Consider the following 22,505-nt stretch of genomic DNA (forward strand, 5'->3'; position numbering starts at 1 on the left):
GGGTACAGGGGGTGTCTGGATTATTAGAGGAGGTACAGGGGGTGTCTGGATTATTAGGGGGGTACAGGGGGTGTCTGGATTATTAGAAGAGTTACTGGGGGTGTCTGGATTATTAGGGGATACAGGTGGTGTCTGGATTATTAGAAGAGTTACAGGGGGTGTCTGGATTATTAGGGAGGTGTCTGGATTGTTACAGGGGGAGTCTGGATTATTGGGCTGTTTCTGGTCTATGGAGCTGGCAGCGGAGCAGACATGGCGGCCGCCCTCTGGACTCACTGTCGCCCCCTCTCTTCCCTCAGGAATATGAAGGGGAGAGGAATGAAGCCGGTGAGAGACATGGACATGGGAAAGCGCGACTTCCAAACGGAGACACTTATGATGGGCTTTACGAGGGCGGCCGACGGCACGGCCAGGTGGGCACGTTAACCCCGTAACCCACGATGTGTGCAGGTTGTTTCCTTGGGTGATGACTCTTTCCTCTCCACAGGGGACGTATCGCTTCAAGAACGGCGCTCGCTACTTAGGAGAATATTACCAGAACCGCAAACATGGGGCCGGGATCTTCCTGTATCCGGACGGGTCCAAATATGAAGGTGACGAGGGCAGCACGGGCGGATTGTGGGCGGTCTCTGTCCATCGGCCCCCGCTGTGGTCTCCGTCCATCGGCCCCTGCGGCGGTCTCATCCAACGGCCCCTGCGGAGGTCTCCGTCCATTGGCCCCTGCCGAGGTCTCCGTCCATTGGCCCCTGCGGAGATCTCCGTCCATTGGCCCCTGTGGAGGTCTTCATCCATTGGCCCCTGCGGAGGTCTCCGTCCATCGGCACCTGTGGCGGTCTCCGTCCATTGGTCCCTATGGCGGTCTCTATCTATCGGCCCCTGCGGCGGTCTCCGTCCATCGGCCCCTGCGGCGGTCTCCGTCCATCGGCCCCTGTGGCGGTCTCCGTCCATCAGCCCCTGCGCAGGTCTCCATCCATCGGCCTTCGGCAGTCTCCGTCCATCGGCCCCTGTGGCGGTCTCCGTCCATCGGCCCCTGTGGCGGTCTCCGTCCATCGGCCCCTGTGGCGGTCTCCGTCCATCGGCCCCTGCGGCGGTCTCCATCCATCGGCCCCTGCGGCGGTCTCTGCCCATTGGCCATTGCAACGGTCTCCGATCTGTGACCATCCGGGTGTTAGGTATTGTAGTTTCCCATCATCTGAAGAGCCACCGTTCAGACACCACTGAGTTAACCCATTGAGCCCCATTACTGCTGATTCCTGACCCTGGTGGTCTTCCCTTGTGTGCAGGTGACTGGGTGGATGACCAGCGACAAGGTCAGGGCATATACACATATGCCAATGGAGACACCTACAGCGGAGACTGGCTCGCCCACCAGAGGTATGCCGGGGGTCCTGGTGTAAAGTCACTGATATGGGTGTAGGGGGTCAGGGAAAATAAAAAACATGATCAAAACTCATCATCCCATGTCCAGATAGCAAAACCGAGTCACCTGCAGTACCAACCTCCACCATCATGCACAGCGCCGCATTCCTGTAGACTCCAATGCAACAGCGCCCCCAGCACTGCTCTGAGCTATAGGGGTGCAGCGGCCATGACAGGAGCAGGTGTTTCTAGGTGTCACGATAATGTATAAAATGGAGTAGGATTTTTCATTTTCCCTGTTATCATGCACGATGTGGGCTCTGACCCCCCTTCTCTCTTTGCTTCTGTGTGTGTGTGTGTGTGTATGTGTGTGTGTGTGTGTGTGTGTGTGTGTGTGTGTGTGTGTGTGTGTGTGTGTGTGAAGCTATTCTTCTCAATGCTCTGCCCTGCCCCCAAGCCAGGAATGTGTATTGCGCTTGTAGCTGCACAAATCTCCCTCTAGCTGAAACTGGTCTGATATCCCTCTGAAGACATGAGGTTCTTTGTTATCAGGGCCTGCTTTTAGCCCTGGGGTCAGGTATCGGGCCCATTGGTCCCCAGGCAGCCAGTACTGTCTGCAGGCTTTCTCAAAGGCCCGCAGGAAAGTGTCTAAGTCCCCGTCCTTTTCCATCACAGGAAAGTGCTCTGGCCGGGGCTTCGGTATCTGAGCGCTGTTGGGCTCATGGCTCCGGGCGGTGGAGGGTATCCCCCCTGCCGGACCATCTCCAGTTCGTGGACTCGCTGGGCTTGGCGCTCGGCTCTCTCCGCCTCCCGCTGGGCCTCTCGCTCGGCTCGCTGGGCCTCCTGCTGGTATTGCTGAATCAGCTGCAGACGTCCATCACGGTCGTCAGCCGGGAGTTGTTCCAAGGCCGCCTGCAGGTGGGGGTCCAGTTCGCCCTGGTTGCTAGTAGGGCCGGCATTCAGTGGTTGGACCTCTGCTGCAGCACCATGTTCGCTTGTGCCGGCTTCTGCATCCTCTGGGCTCTGTGGCCTGGCTTGGTCTGCTTCAAATTGCACCAGTTCAGCGACCATTTCAGCCTGGGGGTTCAGGCCATGGTACGTGCATATCCCAACAAGAGCGTCCCTCTTCTGCTGGGCGTACCAGGCTTCTCCTTTCGCAGCCATGGTTGCCAAATAAAAGATAGGATAGAAAAACGAAGAGAAAGGGATAGGGGATAATTACCAGTACACAATTGTCTCAGGACTAATAAACACTGAGCATAAATGTAAATATAATTTGGCCTGCACTCTAAATTTAGATCGGGGTGCTGGTGAGACAGACCGTAAGGTCTAGTATCAGTATTATTGAAATCCACCGCACTCCCTGTGTGGAATATCTTAGAAACAAAAGGATTTTTTGAAATTTGCTAATTTACTCAAGTGAAAAACAGAAAATCAAATGTGACAGATCAAATAGTAGGCAGTACAAGCGACTGAGTGATTGACGTTTCGACCCTCCCGGGTCTTACTCTAAAGTCGCACTTATTCCAGGATTTATGAGTGGCTCTTATGGTAATGAGGATGTTATCCCTGTAGTGTCAAGGGACAGGTACAGTCTTTTTGATACCAAGTATGGCCTGATAGTTGATTTTTCTCTGAGTATGACCTTGCTGAGGAATAGCAGCGGTGTATCAGCGTCTTGCTGCTGTTTGCATATGTGATTCAAATAGAAAGTTGGTATGTCACTGGAGACAACCTTTTCTGCAGGTGCCAATGTATCAGCCTTAAATTGCTGGTAAGTTGTATGTGGTTTAATGGATTTGCCAGTTCTGGATAAAGCCTTGTAGAGGGGTAACAGCGGCGCCTCTGCGTCTTGCTGGTGGACATGTAGGCTTAGTACCCTTAGTGGATGGGGGATAGCGCTCCTGCATCCTGTGGGAAGGCAAATCCATTAAACCACATACAACTTACCAGCAATTTAAGGCTGATACATTGGCACCTGCAAGAAAGGTTGTCTCCAGTGACATACCAACTTTCTATTTGAATCACATATGCAAACAACAGCAAGACGCTGATGTACCGCTGCTATTCCTCAGCAAGGTCATACTCAGAGAAAAATCAACTATCAGGCCATACTTGGTATCAAAAAGACTGTACCTGCCCCTTGACACTACAGGGATAACACCCTCACTACCATAAGAGCCACTCATAAATCCTGGATTAAGTGCGACTTTAGAGTAAGACCTGGGAGGGTCGAAACGTCAATCACTCAGTCGCTTGTACTGCCTACTATTTGATCTGTCACATTTGATTTTCTGTTTTTCACTTGAATAAATTAGCAAATTTCAAAAAATCCTTTTGTTTCTAAGATATTCCACACAGGGAGTGCGGTGGATTTCAATAATACTAATAAACACTGAGTTCGTTCTCCAAACTTATTTGCGCAGAGTCCTCGCAAGAACTGTGCAAGTTTTTAGTGAGAGGGCATTAGTGATCTGGTTTGAGCAATCCTTCCTAAGATCCCACTGCTCTGTCACCAGTATGTCACGATCGGGTTGACTTTAGGCCAACAGACGGCTATCACATGTGCAGGGGGCTTATCTCCGTTATCCCTCCACTCCACAATGTGATAAAAAGACACACACGAGGCTATTGACCTCTTTGCTTACAGCAGGGGCTTATTCTAGGTATCCCACTGCTCTTCAATATACCATGAACTGCAGAGATCTATGAATATCCCGCTTACAGTTCTAATTAAACCTTACAGCTCTCTGGCGCCCCCCTTACCCTCAGGTCAGATTAGGTACTGCACCTAGGGTAATTAGTCGCCTGAAAGGCTGCCTGCTATGTACGGGGCTATTGGGCGCACTGCAGCAAGGGCGGTATAACTACTCCCACTCAGGCAGGAACAATAATTATCAACGCCGCAGTCGCTACAATGACTCTGTTTTGTTAGGGTTCAAGGAATTGTGATGAATAAATAAATGCTCACACGAAAATTGAATAAACAAAAATGAATTTACCTTATAAAAGATAATAAATACACAGTCACTAAAACCAGTAAAATACCATTCTTCATACATTACATTATGGCACAGGTCATCAGGCTGTCTCTCTCTCGTCTCTCTTCCGTGTGAGTGTCCTCCTCTCTCTGTTGCAGGTCTCTCTTTTATATCTTATACTGTCCAATGTATTTCAGTAAAAAACTTTGATGGTAATTGGAATGCCAGGAAGAAACCTCCTTAAACCAGTCAGTTACTGACAACAAATACATTTACTAATAACAACTAACTGGTCAGTTACTAAACAACAAATGACCTTATGCAGACGCCATACAGTAAGGATATACTGAATATTATAACTGATTGAAACCATATCAATATATATCAATCATTAGTATTAATTAATTGGAGTGTTTGAAACCATTAAAGATAACTTACTACACAGACTCCCAAAAGTGCAGGACAAGGTATGCCGCCACCAGCTTCGATTAACGGGTCCGAAGCTAACCCAAAACAGTAGCGTAATTCCCTTCAGAAGACTTAGGGTACGTTTTAGAGCAGGAGAACGAAGCTGGTATTTTAAATATTTTACTCCACAAAGATCAGGCAGTGTTTATAAAAAGGTATATAAAGATGTTACAATATGAGACAAAGTATGTATGTACAAAGCAATTATAAAATAACATGGATTAAAGAAGAAAGATAAAACTCAGATATGCTCAGATCATCTCAGGCAAAACCATGCTGGTAGGCGGAGCCAAATATCCCAGTGCATCAGGAGGTCTGGCAGCAACAACTCAGGCAAGAATGAATGCTGGGTGAAGTGCAGAAACTTATAACTGCAGCCTTGTGACATCACTAAAGAGGCTGGTTTCCCTGGACCCTCCCCTCTCCTCAGACATACAGATTTCAACAGCAATTCTTATAATTCTTATATCTTCGCTCCGGCAGAGTCATAACACACACCTCATCCATCTTGTATTAAAATTATCTCTCTATTGGTACCAAATTCGTCCTAGTTGTTCCACACGGTTCCGGAGAAATCCGTACTTTTTACTTGTTGTATTGAGCTGCTCGCGCTTACAGTGTTGGACAGATCTACCGATGGAAGTTAGCAATATATACTTATTATTTTTCTACGCAAAAGGAGAAAAATTCAGAGCAATGATTTATTTAAACAAACTTTAATTCCTTAAATAGTACATAGATATACAAATCACAAATATCAATAGTAAATGACTAAAACACAGGATGAATGCCCGAAAATGCTGATATAGCCCCTATCCCCACACTCCCCCCCAGATGTAAATGCCAATGTAAGGACAAGCCAATAATCCACTGTACTCACCCCCTATCTTAGGGGTGTAGGAGACAGGGAAGGCACAATAAGGTGCATGATGACTATGAGGTAGAAAAAGCAGCCGCAATTTAATAGGTTCTGTGAGATAAGCACCTATGAATCCAACCAAAGCCGCCCAAGTGGGTTTTACCCACTGATGAAACCATATAGTATGAACGTTGGAAAAAGCGCCTACACTTACCAATCAACAGAGGCAGGATGGGGAGACTGACGGGAGATGAACCCCAACGCGCGTTTCGTGGCCGCACGGTGCCACTTCCTCAGGGGGATGATTGCTGCATAGAAGGACCTTAAAATAACCCCTAGCCCCGGTCACATGATGACCGGCAGCCAGTAAGAGTAGCGCTATCGGCGCATGCGCACTGCGCCCGGCAGGTCCTGGCAGTGGATCACGGCGTCAGGCCAAGTGCGCACGCGCAGGGCACAAACGTACCCAGAGCGTGCCCACAAAGCCAGAAGACGCCGATCCACACCAGGACAAGACGGGCTGCAGCGCGACGCGCACGGCCACCAGTACAAACATCATGTAAGTACAGAGGGTGTGAGTGCCTATACAATACACCACCAATGCCCATCGCGTAGGCAAATTCAGAACCCACCAAGTGTAAACCGCAAGCATTACGGCCCGGTGCACAGATTAAATAAATACATCAAGTTATAAACGTAGTCCACTTTCTGTGCGTCGGATCCATGAGACAGTATGAAGGAGATCTCAATCTATTAGACACATGTCCATAATAATGATGATTTTCCGTCTCGTCTTATGCGGATGTCATGGTGAGTCCACTTTACCCCGACTGGGGTGGTGTCCATAATAGTTATTTCACTGAGGCCAGAGGTATATTCACAAGGTACACCATACAGCATCGGGTCAATAAGTCTCACTAATAATATAAACAGAACATGAGTTAAAAATCACAAACACAAACATAAAAAACAATAAAACCAAAGCCCCGACAAGTACGGGGGATGAGGGCATACAAGGCAGGAAGGATCATAATAATATACTTCCGATCACGAAAAAGCTGCAGGTGAAAGACCATACCAGACACATACCAAGAACTAGTAGAGCACGGAGGATATATATACTACTCATAAATAAGGGGCAAAACTTAGAGTCTCATTTAGGCCTACTGGTGACATAGTGCCGAGTCGCACTATCCACCTTGTTTCTTTTTTTTTTTTTTTTTTTTTTTTTGTGCCAGCAACTTTTTATTGTCCCCACCCCGAACACCCAGATGTAAGGCATCAATTCCCCTCACCTTAAGTAAATTTGCATTGCATTTATGATGTAACAAAAAATGGCGTGGGATTGGTTTAAGATCTGACATCGGTCACTGTCTTGGCCGCACCAATGTCCAGCACATGCTCACGAACTCGGACTCTCAACTCCCGTGTTGTGAGTCCAATGTAAATCATGGGACACGGGCACGTCGCGTAATAAATCACGTTGGTTGTACTACATGAGATTATTATTTTTCTAGCCCAAATCGGTGGCCCAATATCTTGCTATAATAGAACAAAGAACCTCATGTCTTGAGAGGGATATCAGACCAGTTTCAGCTGGAGGGAAATTTGTGCAGCCTCAAGCGCAATACACATTCCTGGCTTGGGGGCAGGGCAGAGCATTGAGAAGAATAGCTTCACACACACAGAAGCAAAGAGAGAAGGGGGGTCAGAGCCACATCGTGCATGATAACCGGGAAAATGAAAAATCCTACTCCATTTTATACAGTATCGTGACACTAGGCAGTGTGGGCCTGATGATGAGCGTGGAGGAGGCTGGCCCAGTGGGCAGCGTGGACACTGCTCCTTATCGGGCGCGTCTCCCATGGATAAAGTGTTTGCTCGGCCCCCTGAAATCAATAACTGGAGTCTCGCTCTTTTTATTCAGGCACGGGCAGGGGGTCTACACCTACATCGACACCGGATCCAAGTACATGGGCACCTGGGTGAACGGTAAACAGGACGGGGCTGGAGAGCTGGTCCACCACCACCACCGCTACCAGGGGAAGTTCTCTAAGAACACGGTGAGTGACACCACCAGTCTCGCTGAGGGTCTGTTACAGTGTATCAGTGTCGGCTCCTCTGAGCTCCCACCGTGCGGGACTCCATTGTACCAAGATGACACCGGGTCTAAACCGAGATCTGGGAGATGGAGCTGAATGAACCCGACGTGTGTGAAGGTCCCAGGTCCTGACTCCTCTCCGCGGCCGCCATCTCCCCGACAATTCTCATCTCCACCATCTCTTCACAGATTCTGGGCCCCGGGAAATACATATTTGACATCGGCTGCGAACAACACGGATCCTACGTGCAGGTGGAGCAGGTGAGAGACGAGTGTCACCCCCCCATCCTCCATTCTGGGGTGACCACCAGTGCTCCACTCACACCCAGAGCTGCTCTCACAAAGTAAAAGTCTGAGATCGTAGGGTACCAGAAATACACTGAATGGAAAACATACTGGGCACCGCGTCCAATCACAGACTCCTCCCCTCCCCCAGTGTATAACTGCCAGTCCCGTTACCCCCGGTGCTTAACCCCTATCCCCCGGTCTATAACCTCCGGCACCCTGCTATAACGTATGCCTTTACTACCATGTGACAGAGCGGCCCGAGGGCAGAGCTCCCTGATACCAGTCCTGTATTAAGAGCCCCCGGTTTATAGTATCTGCCCCCACCATACGGGGGGGGGGCACATACTTTCGAGAGAGGGAGAGCGAGTAGAAAATCACAGAGAGAGAGGGGGCTGCATACAGGGCTTCGTCCCACAGAATAAATGGAAAAATAAGTCCTATCTTCCTGACACTCTACATTATGGCGTCCTCTCTCTACATTGTGGTGTCCTCTCTCTACATTGTGGTGTCCTCTCTCTACATTATGGCGTCCTCTCTCTACATGGTGGCATCATCTCTCTACATTGTGGCGTCATCTCTGTACATTGTGGCGTCCTCTCTCTACATTGTGGCGTCCTCTCTCTACATTGTGGCGTCCTCTCTCTACATTGTGGTGTCATCTCTCTACATTGTGGCATCATCTCTCTACATTGTGGCGTCCTCTCTCTACATTGTGGCGTCCTCTCTCTACATTGTGGCGTCCTCTCTCTACATTGTGGCGTCCTCTCTCTACATTGTGGCGTCCTCTCTCTACATTGTGGTGTCATCTCTCTACATTGTGGCATCATCTCTCTACATTGTGGCGTCATCTCTGTACATTGTGGCGTCCTCTCTCTACATTGTGGCGTCATCTCTCTACATTGTGGCGTCCTCTCTCTACATTATGGCGTCCTCTCTCTACATTGTGGCGTCCTCTCTCTACATTATGGCGTCCTCTCTCTACATGGTGGCGTCCTCTCTCTACATTGTGGCGTCCTCTCTCTACATTATGGCGTCCTCTCTCTACATGGTGGCGTCCTCTCTACATTGTGGCGTCCTCTCTCTACATTGTGGTGTCATCTCTCTACATTGTGGCGTCATCTCTCTACATTGTGGCGTCATCTCTCTACATTGTGGCATCCTCTCTCTACATTGTGGCGTCCTCTCTCTACATTGTGGCGTTCTCTCTCTACATTGTGGCGTCATCTCTGTACATTGTGGCGTCCTCTCTCTACATTGTGGCATCCTCTCTCTACATTGTGGCGTCCTCTCTCTACATTATGGCGTTCTCTCTCTACATTGTGGCGTCATCTCTGTACATTGTGGCGTCCTCTCTCTACATTGTGGCATCATCTCTCTACATTGTGGCGTCATCTCTCTACATTGTGGCGTCATCTCTCTACATTGTGGCGTCATCTCTGTACATTGTGGCGTCATCTCTCTACATTGTGGTGTCGTAGCTGTTTTCATTCTGACCCAAATGTCAGCTGACAGATCTCCAGTGAGACCTAATTGTGGATTTACGCCCTTAGTTGACAAGCGCTTGGAGACAAAAGACACCTCACACGTATCCCGTGAGCAAGTCACTTTTATCTGATATATAGAAAGCCAAAGCAATGTTTTATACCATTTACATCCAATGCATTTCAATGTAACTCATGAGCCCCCACCAGCACCCAGGGTCATATTCTATTTACCATAGCTCAGAACATATTGTGGCTGACTATTGAGAACATACATGATAAGAAGTATAGTCTCCTTGGAGAGGAGACCATCAGACTACTGAGTCAACAGATTCTAGTAATTCTAACACTTAAAGGTAAAAGGCACTTAAAGGCAAGGCAGTTAAAGGCAAACTATTAACCCTTCTATAACAATTTCCCCCTTTTGTAAATGGTATAACCTCTGCTATGGGGTCCGCTGATGTCCACAAAGGAGCTACTGTCTCATGGGTCTAGTACCCACAAGGGGACTTGCTACCTGCTTCGCCCATCCACCCTCAGTGTGGACACTCAACTTCCCATCAGCAGTGGCCATACGGGGCCTATGATATACTACAGAAGGTTCAGCCTTAGGTAATACATATATTAGCGCTTTTACGGCTACATAAAACAATAAGCAAAGCAACAAGATTTGCATACAAGTCTGAAAAATACCAAAAATAATCCATCCTGCTAGGCCGCTAAGCCAATCGGCTGGATTTAAAAAGGAGTCTTTATATTGTATTAGTCTCATTAAGAGCCTTAAGGAACCTAGAAAACCTGAGTCCAAGTCTCATTGGGTATGCTGTGTGGTGTTAATACCTTCCTTGGCTCCAGGGGTAAAGGCTAAGTACAGCATAGCCCTTACAAATACTGGGCTGTGTATACAGATCCAACAGTCCAGCAGTTTTTGTCCTTGTCAACACTTAAAAGTTTATCCAGTGTCTCTGTAAGGTGCAGACATCCTACCACTGCCAGCAAGGTGATTAGAACAACCGTCTTTCTGCTAGTGAAAAGATCTTTTTGCAGTGACTGGCATGGATCCAGGTGGGCGTTCCCTCAAGTGAATGTGGTCAGCTGGACTTTACAACGGGCCGTCAAACCGTGGGTCTAGGCTCCTTCTTACGTGTCTGTGTATGACCACCCAATCACCTGGATTCAGCTGATGTGCGTCCGCACTGGCATTAAGATCTGGAATGGATGAAAACACATGTTTATGCACCACATTAAGTCTGTTCTGCAAGGCCTGGACATGGGCTGTCATAGCACCGGGTTGCATTTGTAGCACCTGTGGGAAGTACAGACCAGTCTCTGGCAAACTACTAAACAGGACTTCAAAAGGAGACAAGCCTGTCTTTCTATTTGGAGTGTGTCTGACTAGAAAGAGTGCAAGAGACAAGCACTCTACCCCGCTCTTTCCTGTGTCTGCCATGGCCTCTGAATTTTCAGTTTAAGTGTCCCATTTAGTCTCTCCACTTTCCCACTACTTTGTGGTCTATATGGTGCATGATATGCTTGCTGTACTCCCAGGGCCTGCATGACTTCCCTCATTATTTCTCCCGTGAAGTGTGTGCCCCTATCGCTCTCTATGGTTTCTGGGCACCATACCTGCAGATCAGTTCTTTCATCAGTTTGTCTGCGGTCACTTTAGCATTTGCACATTTTACCAGATAGGCTTCCCGCCAACCAGAGAAGAGATCTACACATACTCGGACATTTTTCACACACTCCTACCTTGGGTAGCTGTATGTAGCCCGTCTGTAGTCTCTGAAATGGGTAGCGAGGCCTGGGTGTCGCTTTCTTAGGGATTTTTACTGTTTTACCGGGGTTGTGCTGTGCACAGATGAGGCATGACCGTACGAGCTTTGCTGCTGCGTAACTGAAACCAGGAGCGATCCAGAAGGCATCTACCATGGACACATGTGACATTTTGAGGTGTGAGTGGGGCCAGGTGTTGCTTGTGCCATAATTAGGAACAGGGACCTTGGTATATACAATTTATCCTTATTCTCCCATACTCCTTTTGAGTTTAGCTCAGCTCCCATTCTCCCCCGTGGTCCTTCTCTGTTTGGGCAGCTGGAGGGATTTCAGGACATCTAGGCTCAGTGTGGCTGGAATACGCTGACTCTCCGCCACCGTCCGCTGCTACCTAGGCCGCCGTGCTGCTACTTTAGCAGCCTCGTCCGCCCTTCTGTTGCCCTCTACCTCCACAGAGTCACCGTTCGTGTGTGCTGTTACCTTGACGATGCCAACCTGGACTGGTAACGTCAATGCCTCCACTAATTGTTTCATCAGCTATGCATTTTTAATGGGCTTACCGGCTGATGTAAGAAACGTTCTGCTTCTCCAGACAGGGCAATAATCATGGGATATTCCCCATGCATAATTCGAATCTGTGTAAATATTAGCGACTTTACCTGCAGCAGCTCTACACGCCTCAGTGAGTGCCTTCAACTCTGCCTCCTGCACCGACATGTGTGGAGGGAGTGGTTCAACTCGGATTACCTCATGTGAGGATACTACTGTATGTCCGGTGTAGAATCACCCATCCTGGTGGTATCTGGAGCCATCTACAAAAGTAAAAACCTCAGAATATGCATTAGGAACAGGTTTTTCATGAACATATGTAAAACATACTGTCTCCTGACTCATCAGTTCCTATGCAGTCATGTTTGTGCGTCAACGTACCAGAGTACTTTTTTTTTTTTTTTTCTAATGCTGTCACCAATTCCCCCTTTTCTGAATCCACAGGCAGATGAGTGGCTGGATTCAGAACATTATGTCTTTTGAGGGTGACGTATTCAGGAATTAGTACTAGAGCACATTCAAGTCTGATCTGTCTATCCATAGACAGGTGTTTTGGTTGTACTTGTACGAGTATGGCATTAATGTCATGTGGGGAACAAATTGTCAAAAGAAAAAGTCAGTGTGATCTCACATGCCTAGCAGTAATACAGCAGCTCTTACAGCACGGACACACGTAGGAGACCCTCTAATCACTGGGTGTAATTGTGCTGAGTAGTAAGCTATCGGTCTCTGTTCCTCTCAACGTTGCTGTGTCAGTATGCGGTAGCATGTCCTCCCTGCTCTGTTCAAAATAAGAAAAAAATGGCTGATCATAGTTTGGAATGCCTAAGGCCGGGGCTGGCACAATGAGCAGCTTCAGAGAATCAATTGCTTCTTGAGTGAGATTGTAGGGGTTTGATGACAACCTGTCATAGAGTGGTTGCATCATTTGTGAAGCAGACCTTATCCAAGGCCTACAGTAGGTCACCAAACCTAGGAAAATACGTAGATGCTGGTGTGACCTGGGTAAAGGGAGATTTTGTATTGCCTGTTTTCTGTCTTCAGTCAGGTGTCTTGTACATTCAGCAATACAATGTCCTAAAAATGTCACCTTTTGTTTGTAATACTGTAATTTGTCATGTGAGACCTTGCAACCCTTCTCTGCCAAAAAACACAGCAAGGGAACTGTAGCCTCCTTGCAGGACGTCTGGTCCGGGCAGCAGAGCAAGAGGTCATCCATGTACTGCAATAGTACAGTCTGTGGATGAGGTGGTTGCCACTGCTCAAGAATCCCTGCCATCGCTGTTGAATAGATGGTTGGGGAGTTCTTTCCCCCTTTTGGGAGGACCGTCCAACAGTATTTGTTTACCTTCATAAGTAAAAAAGAAAAGATACTGACAGTCAGAGTGCAGGGGTACAGAGAAGAATGCATTTGCCAAATTAATGACTGTGAAACATTTTGAATCTACATTGTGGCGTCCTCTCTCTACATTGTGGCGTCCTCTCTCTACATTGTGGTGTCATCTCTCTACATTGTGGTGTCCTCTCTCTACATTGTGGCGTCATCTCTCTACATTGTGGTGTCATCTCTCTACATTGTGCCGTCCTCTCTCTACATTGTGGTGTCATCTCTCTACATTATGGCGTCCTCTCTCTACATTGTGGTGTCATCTCTCTACATTATGGCGTCCTCTCTCTACATTGTGGTGTCATCTCTCTACATTGTGGCGTCCTCTCTCTACATTGTGGTGTCATCTCTCTACATTATGGCGTCCTCTCTCTACATTGTGGTGTCATCTCTCTACATTGTGGCGTCATCTCTCTACATTGTGGTGTCATCTCTCTACATTGTGGCGTCCTCTCTCTACATTGTGGTGTCATCTCTCTACATTATGGCGTCCTCTCTCTACATTGTGGTGTCATCTCTCTACATTGTGGTGTCATCTCTCTACATTGTGGCGTCCTCTCTCTACATTGTGGTGTCATCTCTCTACATTGTGGCGTCCTCTCTCTACATTGTGGTGTCATCTCTCTACATTGTGGTGTCATCTCTCTACATTGTGGCGTCCTCTCTCTACATTGTGGCGTCCTCTCTCTACATTGTGGCGTCCTCTCTCTACATTGTGGTGTCATCTCTCTACATTGTGGCGTCCTCTCTCTACATTGTGGCGTCCTCTCTCTACATTGTGGTGTCATCTCTCTACATTGTGGCGTCATCTCTCTACATTGTGGCGTCCTCTCTCTACATTGTGGTGTCATCTCTCTACATTATGGCGTCCTCTCTCTACATTATGGCGTCCTCTCTCTACATTGTGGCGTCCTCTCTCTACATTGTGGTGTCATCTCTCTACATTATGGCGTCCTCTCTCTACATTGTGGCGTCCTCTCTCTACATTGTGGCATCCTCTCTCTACATTGTGGCGTCCTCTCTCTACATTGTGGTGTCATCTCTCTACATTGTGGTGTCATCTCTACATTGTGGTGTCATCTCTCTACATTGTGGCGTCCTCTCTCTACATTGTGGTGTCATCTCTCTACATTATGGCGTTCTCTCTACATTGTGGCGTCCTCTCTCTACATTGTGGCGTCCTCTCTCTACATTATGGCGTTCTCTCTCTACATTGTGGCGTCCTCTCTCTACATTGTGGTGTCATCTCTCTACATTGTGGCGTCCTCTCTCTACATTGTGGTGTCATCTCTCTACATTGTGGTGTCATCTCTCTACATTGTGGCGTCCTCTCTCTACATTGTGGTGTCATCTCTCTACATTATGGCGTCCTCTCTCTACATTGTGGTGTCATCTCTCTACATTGTGGTGTCATCTCTCTACATTGTGGCGTCCTCTCTCTACATTGTGGTGTCATCTCTCTACATTATGGCGTTCTCTCTACATTGTGGCGTCCTCTCTCTACATTGTGGTGTCCTCTCTCTACATTGTGGCGTCCTCTCTCTACATTGTGGCGTCCTCTCTCTACATTGTGGCGTCCTCTCTCTACATTGTGGCGTCCTCTCTCTACATTATGGCGTCCTCTCTCTACATTATGGCGTTCTCTCTCTACATTGTGGCGTCCTCTCTCTACATTGTGGTGTCATCTCTCTACATTGTGGCGTCCTCTCTCTACATTGTGGTGTCCTCTCTCTACATTGTGGTGTCCTCTCTCTACATTGTGGCGTCCTCTCTCTACATTATGGCGTCCTCTCTCTACATTATGGCGTCCTCTCTCTACATTATGGCGTTCTCTCTCAACATTGTGGTGTCATCTCTCTACATTGTGGCGTCATCTCTCTATATTATGGCGTCCTCTCTCTACATTGTGGCGTCCTCTCTCTACATTGTGGCGTCCTCTCTCTACATTGTGGCGTCCTCTCTCTACATTGTGGCGTCCTCTGTCTATATTATGGCGTCCTCTCTCTACATTGTGGCGTCCTCTCTCTACATTGTGGCGTCCTCTCTCTACATTGTGGCGTCCTCTCTCTACATTGTGGCGTCCTCTCTCTACATTGTGGCGTCATCTCTCTACATTGTGGCGTCCTCTCTCTACATTGTGGCGTCCTCTCTCTACATTGTGGCGTCCTCTCTCTACATTGTGGTGTCATCTCTCTACATTGTGGCGTCCTCTCTCTACATTGTGGTGTCATCTCTCTACATTGTGGCGTCATCTCTGTACATTGTGGTGTCATCTCTCTACATTGTGGCGTCATCTCTGTACATTGTGGCGTCATCTCTGTACATTGTGGTGTCATCTCTCTACATTGTGGTGTCATCTCTCTACATTGTGGCGTCATCTCTGTACATTGTGGCGTCATCTCTCTACATTGTGGCGTCCTCTCTCTACATTGTGGCGTCATCTCTCTACATTGTGGCGTCATCTCTGTACATTGTGGCGTCATCTCTCTACATTGTGGTGTCCTCTCTCTACATTGTGGCGTCATCTCTCTACATTGTGGCGTCATCTCTCTACATTGTGGCGTCATCTCTGTACATTGTGGTGTCATCTCTCTACATTGTGGCGTCCTCTCTCTACATTGTGGTGTCATCTCTCTACATTGTGGCGTCATCTCTGTACATTGTGGTGTCATCTCTCTACATTGTGGCGTCATCTCTGTACATTGTGGCGTCATCTCTGTACATTGTGGTGTCATCTCTCTACATTGTGGTGTCATCTCTCTACATTGTGGCGTCATCTCTGTACATTGTGGTGTCATCTCTCTACATTGTGGCGTCCTCTCTCTACATTGTGGCGTCATCTCTCTACATTGTGGCGTCATCTCTGTACATTGTGGCGTCATCTCTGTACATTGTGGCGTCCTCTCTCTACATTGTGGTGTCATCTCTCTACATTGTGGCGTCCTCTCTCTACATTGTGGTGTCATCTCTCTACATTGTGGCGTCATCTCTGTACATTGTGGTGTCATCTCTCTACATTGTGGCGTCATCTCTGTACATTGTGGTGTCATCTCTCTACATTGTGGCGTCATCTCTGTACATTGTGGCGTCCTCTCTCTACATTGTGGTGTCATCTCTCTACATTGTGGCGTCCTCTCTCTACATTGTGGTGTCATCTCTCTACATTGTGGCGTCATCTCTGTACATTGTGGTGTCATCTCTCTACATTGTGGCGTCATCTCTGTACATTGTGGTGTCATCTCTCTACATTGTGGCGTCCTCTCTCTACATTGTGGTGTCATCTCTCTACATTGTGGCGTCCTCTCTCTACATTGTGGTGTCATCTCTCTACATTGTGGTGTCATCTCTCTACATTGTGGCGTCATCTCTGTACATTGTGGTGTCATCTCTCTACATTGTGGCGTCATCTCTCTACATTGTGGCGTCCTCTCTCTACATTGTGGTGTCATCTCTCTACATTGTGGCGTCATCTCTGTACATTGTGGCGTCATCTCTGTACATTGTGGCGTCATCTCTGTACATTGTGGTGTCATCTCTCTACATTGTGGCGTCATCTCTGTACATTGTGGCGTCCTCTCTCTACATTGTGGTGTCATCTCTCTACATTGTGGCGTCATCTCTCTACATTGTGGCGTCCTCTCTCTACATTGTGGTGTCATCTCTCTACATTGTGGCGTCATCTCTGTACATTGTGGTGTCATCTCTCTACATTGTGGTGTCATCTCTCTACATTGTGGCGTCATCTCTGTACATTGTGGTGTCATCTCTCTACATTGTGGCGTCATCTCTGTACATTGTGGCGTCATCTCTGTACATTGTGGCGTCATCTCTCTACATTGTGGTGTCATCTCTCTACATTGTGGCGTCATCTCTCTACATTGTGGCGTCCTCTCTGTACATTGTGGCGTCATCTCTCTACATTGTGGTGTCATCTCTGTACATTGTGGCGTCCTCTCTGTACATTGTGGCGTCATCTCTCTACATTGTGGTGTCATCTCTCTACATTGTGGCGTCATCTCTGTACATTGTGGCGTCATCTCTCTACATTGTGGTGTCATCTCTCTACATTGTGGCGTCATCTCTGTACATTGTGGCGTCATCTCTGTACATTGTGGTGTCATCTCTCTACATTGTGGCGTCCTCTCTCTACATTGTGGCGTCATCTCTCTACATTGTGGCGTCATCTCTGTACATTGTGGCGTCCTCTCTCTACATTGTGGCGTCCTCTCTCTACATTGTGGCGTCATCTCTCTACATTGTGGTGTCCTCTCTCTACATTATGGCGTCCTCTCTCTACATGGTGGCATCATCTCTCTACATTGTGGCGTCATCTCTGTACATTGTGGCGTCCTCTCTCTACATTGTGGTGTCCTCTCTCTACATTGTGGCGTCATCTCTCTACATTGTGGTGTCCTCTCTCTACATTATGGCGTCCTCTCTCTACATGGTGGCATCATCTCTCTACATTGTGGCGTCCTCTCTCTACATTGTGGTGTCCTCTCTCTACATTATGGCGTCCTCTCTCTACATGGTGGCATCATCTCTCTACATTGTGGCGTCCTCTCTCTACATTGTGGCGTCATCTCTCTACATTGTGGCGTCCTCTCTCTACATTGTGGTGTCCTCTCTCTACATTGTGGCGTCATCTCTCTACATTGTGGCATCATCTCTCTACATTGTGGCGTCCTCTCTCTACATTGTGGTGTCCTCTCTCTACATTGTGGCGTCATCTCTCTACATTGTGGCATCATCTCTCTACATTGTGGTGTCCTCTCTCTACATTGTGGTGTCCTCTCTCTACATTATGGCGTCCTCTCTCTACATTGTGACGTCATCTCTCTACATTGTGGCGTCCTCTCTCTACATGGTGGCATCATCTCTCTACATTGTGGCGTCCTCTCTCTACATTGTGGCGTCATCTCTCTACATTGTGGCGTCATCTCTCTACATTGTGGCGTCATCTCTCTACATTGTGGCATCATCTCTCTACATTGTGGCGTCCTCTCTCTACATTGTGGCGTCATCTCTCTACATTGTGGCGTCCTCTCTCTACATTGTGGCGTCATCTCTCTACATTGTGGCGTCCTCTCTCTACATTGTGGTGTCCTCTCTCTACATTATGGCATCCTCTCTCTACATGGTGGCATCATCTCTCTACATTGTGGCGTCATCTCTCTACATTGTGGCATCATCTCTCTACATTGTGGCGTCATCTCTGTACATTGTGGCGTCCTCTCTCTACATTGTGGCGTCCTCTCTCTACATTGTGGCGTCATCTCTCTACATTGTGGCGTCCTCTCTCTACATTATGGCGTCCTCTCTCTACATGGTGGCATCATCTCTCTACATTGTGGCGTCATCTCTCTACATTGTGGCATCATCTCTCTACATTGTGGCGTCATCTCTGTACATTGTGGCGTCCTCTCTCTACATTGTGGTGTCCTCTCTCTACATTGTGGCGTCATCTCTCTACATTGTGGCGTCCTCTCTCTACATTATGGCGTCCTCTCTCTACATGGTGGCATCATCTCTCTACATTGTGGCGTCATCTCTCTACATTGTGGCATCATCTCTCTACATTGTGGCGTCATCTCTGTACATTGTGGCGTCCTCTCTCTACATTGTGGTGTCATCTCTCTACATTGTGGCGTCATCTCTCTACATTGTGGCGTCATCTCTCTACATTGTGGCGTCATCTCTCTACATTGTGGCGTCCTCTCTCTACATTGTGGTGTCCTCTCTCTACATTGTGGCGTCATCTCTCTACATTGTGGCATCATCTCTCTACATTGTGGTGTCCTCTCTCTACATTGTGGTGTCCTCTCTCTACATTATGGCGTCCTCTCTCTACATTGTGGCGTCATCTCTCTACATTGTGGCGTCCTCTCTCTACATGGTGGCATCATCTCTCTACATTGTGGCGTCCTCTCTCTACATTGTGGCGTCATCTCTCTACATTGTGGCGTCATCTCTCTACATTGTGGTGTCATCTCTCTACATTGTGGCATCATCTCTCTACATTGTGGCGTCCTCTCTCTACATTGTGGCGTCATCTCTCTACATTGTGGCGTCCTCTCTCTACATTGTGGCGTCATCTCTCTACATTGTGGCGTCCTCTCTCTACATTGTGGTGTCCTCTCTCTACATTATGGCATCCTCTCTCTACATGGTGGCATCATCTCTCTACATTGTGGCGTCATCTCTCTACATTGTGGCATCATCTCTCTACATTGTGGCGTCATCTCTGTACATTGTGGCGTCCTCTCTCTACATTGTGGCGTCCTCTCTCTACATTGTGGCGTCATCTCTCTACATTGTGGCGTCCTCTCTCTACATTATGGCGTCCTCTCTCTACATGGTGGCATCATCTCTCTACATTGTGGCGTCATCTCTCTACATTGTGGCATCATCTCTCTACATTGTGGCGTCATCTCTGTACATTGTGGCGTCCTCTCTCTACATTGTGGTGTCCTCTCTCTACATTGTGGCGTCATCTCTCTACATTGTGGCGTCCTCTCTCTACATTATGGCGTCCTCTCTCTACATGGTGGCATCATCTCTCTACATTGTGGCGTCATCTCTCTACATTGTGGCATCATCTCTCTACATTGTGGCGTCATCTCTGTACATTGTGGCGTCCTCTCTCTACATTGTGGTGTCCTCTCTCTACATTGTGGCGTCATCTCTCTACATTGTGGCGTCCTCTCTCTACATTATGGCGTCCTCTCTCTACATGGTGGCATCATCTCTCTACATTGTGGCGTCATCTGTCTACATTGTGGCATCATCTCTCTACATTGTGGCGTCATCTCTGTACATTGTGGCGTCCTCTCTCTACATTGTGGTGTCATCTCTCTACATTGTGGCGTCATCTCTCTACATTGTGGCGTCATCTCTCTACATTGTGGCGTCCTCTCTCTACATTGTGGCGTCATCTCTCTACATTATGGCGTCCTCTCTCTACATTGTGGCGTCATCTCTCTACATTGTGGCGTCATCTCTCTACATTGTGGCGTCCTCTCTCTACATTGTGGTGTCATCTCTCTACATTGTGGCGTCATCTCTGTACATTGTGGCGTCATCTCTCTACATTGTGGCGTCATCTCTCTACATTGTGGCGTCATCTCTGTACATTGTGGCGTCATCTCTCTACATTGTGGCGTCCTCTCTCTACATTGTGGCGTCCTCTCTCTACATTGTGGTGTCATCTCTCTACATTATGGCGTCCTCTCTCTACATTGTGGTGTCATCTCTCTACATTGTGGCGTCATCTCTCTACATTGTGGCGTCATCTCTCTACATTGTGGCGTCATCTCTCTACATTGTGGCGTCATCTCTCTACATTGTGGCGTCCTCTCTCTACATTGTGGTGTCATCTCTCTACATTGTGGCGTCATCTCTCTACATTGTGGCGTCATCTCTCTACATTGTGGCGTCCTCTCTGTACATTGTGGCGTCATCTCTCTACATTGTGGTGTCCTCTCTCTACATTGTGGCGTCATCTCTCTACATTGTGGCGTCATCTCTCTACATTGTGGCGTCATCTCTGTACATTGTGGTGTCATCTCTCTACATTGTGGCGTCCTCTCTCTACATTGTGGTGTCATCTCTCTACATTGTGGCGTCCTCTCTCTACATTGTGGTGTCATCTCTCTACATTGTGGCGTCATCTCTGTACATTGTGGTGTCATCTCTCTACATTGTGGCGTCATCTCTGTACATTGTGGCGTCATCTCTGTACATTGTGGTGTCATCTCTCTACATTGTGGTGTCATCTCTCTACATTGTGGCGTCATCTCTGTACATTGTGGCGTCATCTCTCTACATTGTGGCGTCCTCTCTCTACATTGTGGCGTCATCTCTCTACATTGTGGCGTCATCTCTCTACATTGTGGTGTCCTCTCTCTACATTGTGGCGTCATCTCTCTACATTGTGGCGTCATCTCTCTACATTGTGGCGTCATCTCTGTACATTGTGGCGTCATCTCTCTACATTGTGGCGTCCTCTCTCTACATTGTGGTGTCATCTCTCTACATTGTGGCGTCATCTCTGTACATTGTGGTGTCATCTCTCTACATTGTGGCGTCATCTCTGTACATTGTGGCGTCATCTCTGTACATTGTGGTGTCATCTCTCTACATTGTGGTGTCATCTCTACATTGTGGCGTCATCTCTGTACATTGTGGCGTCATCTCTCTACATTGTGGCGTCATCTCTGTACATTGTGGCGTCCTCTCTCTACATTGTGGTGTCATCTCTCTACATTGTGGCGTCATCTCTCTACATTGTGGCGTCCTCTCTCTACATTGTGGCGTCATCTCTCTACATTGTGGCGTCATCTCTGTACATTGTGGCGTCCTCTCTCTACATTGTGGTGTCATCTCTCTACATTGTGGCGTCATCTCTGTACATTGTGGCGTCCTCTCTCTACATTGTGGTGTCATCTCTCTACATTGTGGCGTCCTCTCTCTACATTGTGGTGTCATCTCTCTACATTGTGGCGTCATCTCTGTACATTGTGGTGTCATCTCTCTACATTGTGGCGTCATCTCTGTACATTGTGGTGTCATCTCTCTACATTGTGGCGTCATCTCTGTACATTGTGGTGTCATCTCTCTACATTGTGGCGTCATCTCTGTACATTGTGGTGTCATCTCTCTACATTGTGGCGTCCTCTCTCTACATTGTGGTGTCATCTCTCTACATTGTGGCGTCCTCTCTCTACATTGTGGTGTCATCTCTCTACATTGTGGTGTCATCTCTCTACATTGTGGCGTCATCTCTGTACATTGTGGTGTCCTCTCTCTACATTGTGGTGTCATCTCTCTACATTGTGGCGTCCTCTCTCTACATTGTGGCGTCATCTCTCTACATTGTGGCGTCATCTCTGTACATTGTGGCGTCCTCTCTCTACATTGTGGTGTCATCTCTCTACATTGTGGCGTCATCTCTGTACATTGTGGCGTCCTCTCTCTACATTGTGGTGTCATCTCTCTACATTGTGGCGTCCTCTCTCTACATTGTGGTGTCATCTCTCTACATTGTGGCGTCATCTCTGTACATTGTGGTGTCATCTCTCTACATTGTGGCGTCATCTCTGTACATTGTGGTGTCATCTCTCTACATTGTGGCGTCCTCTCTCTACATTGTGGCGTCATCTCTCTACATTGTGGCGTCATCTCTGTACATTGTGGTGTCATCTCTCTACATTGTGGCATCATCTCTCTACATTGTGGCGTCATCTCTCTACATTGT

The 22,505-nt window shown here is 47.8% G+C and overlaps 1 protein-coding gene across 1 annotated transcript in view; it reads left to right on the forward strand.

The window, feature by feature from the left end:
- The window catches only part of RSPH1 (radial spoke head component 1), a 61,695-nt gene that overhangs the window by 13,447 nt on the left and 25,743 nt on the right, over window positions 1–22,505 (forward strand). Inside the window, exons 2-6 of the mRNA XM_077299896.1 lie at window positions 300–413; window positions 488–593; window positions 1,284–1,374; window positions 7,595–7,730; window positions 7,958–8,029. Coding sequence (XP_077156011.1) covers window positions 300–413; window positions 488–593; window positions 1,284–1,374; window positions 7,595–7,730; window positions 7,958–8,029 — 519 coding nt within the window. The remainder of the gene's footprint in view (window positions 1–299; window positions 414–487; window positions 594–1,283; window positions 1,375–7,594; window positions 7,731–7,957; window positions 8,030–22,505) is intronic.

This window comes from Ranitomeya variabilis, chromosome 3 (assembly GCF_051348905.1).
Source record: "Ranitomeya variabilis isolate aRanVar5 chromosome 3, aRanVar5.hap1, whole genome shotgun sequence".
In the NCBI taxonomy this organism is placed as follows: Eukaryota; Metazoa; Chordata; class Amphibia; order Anura; family Dendrobatidae; genus Ranitomeya; species Ranitomeya variabilis.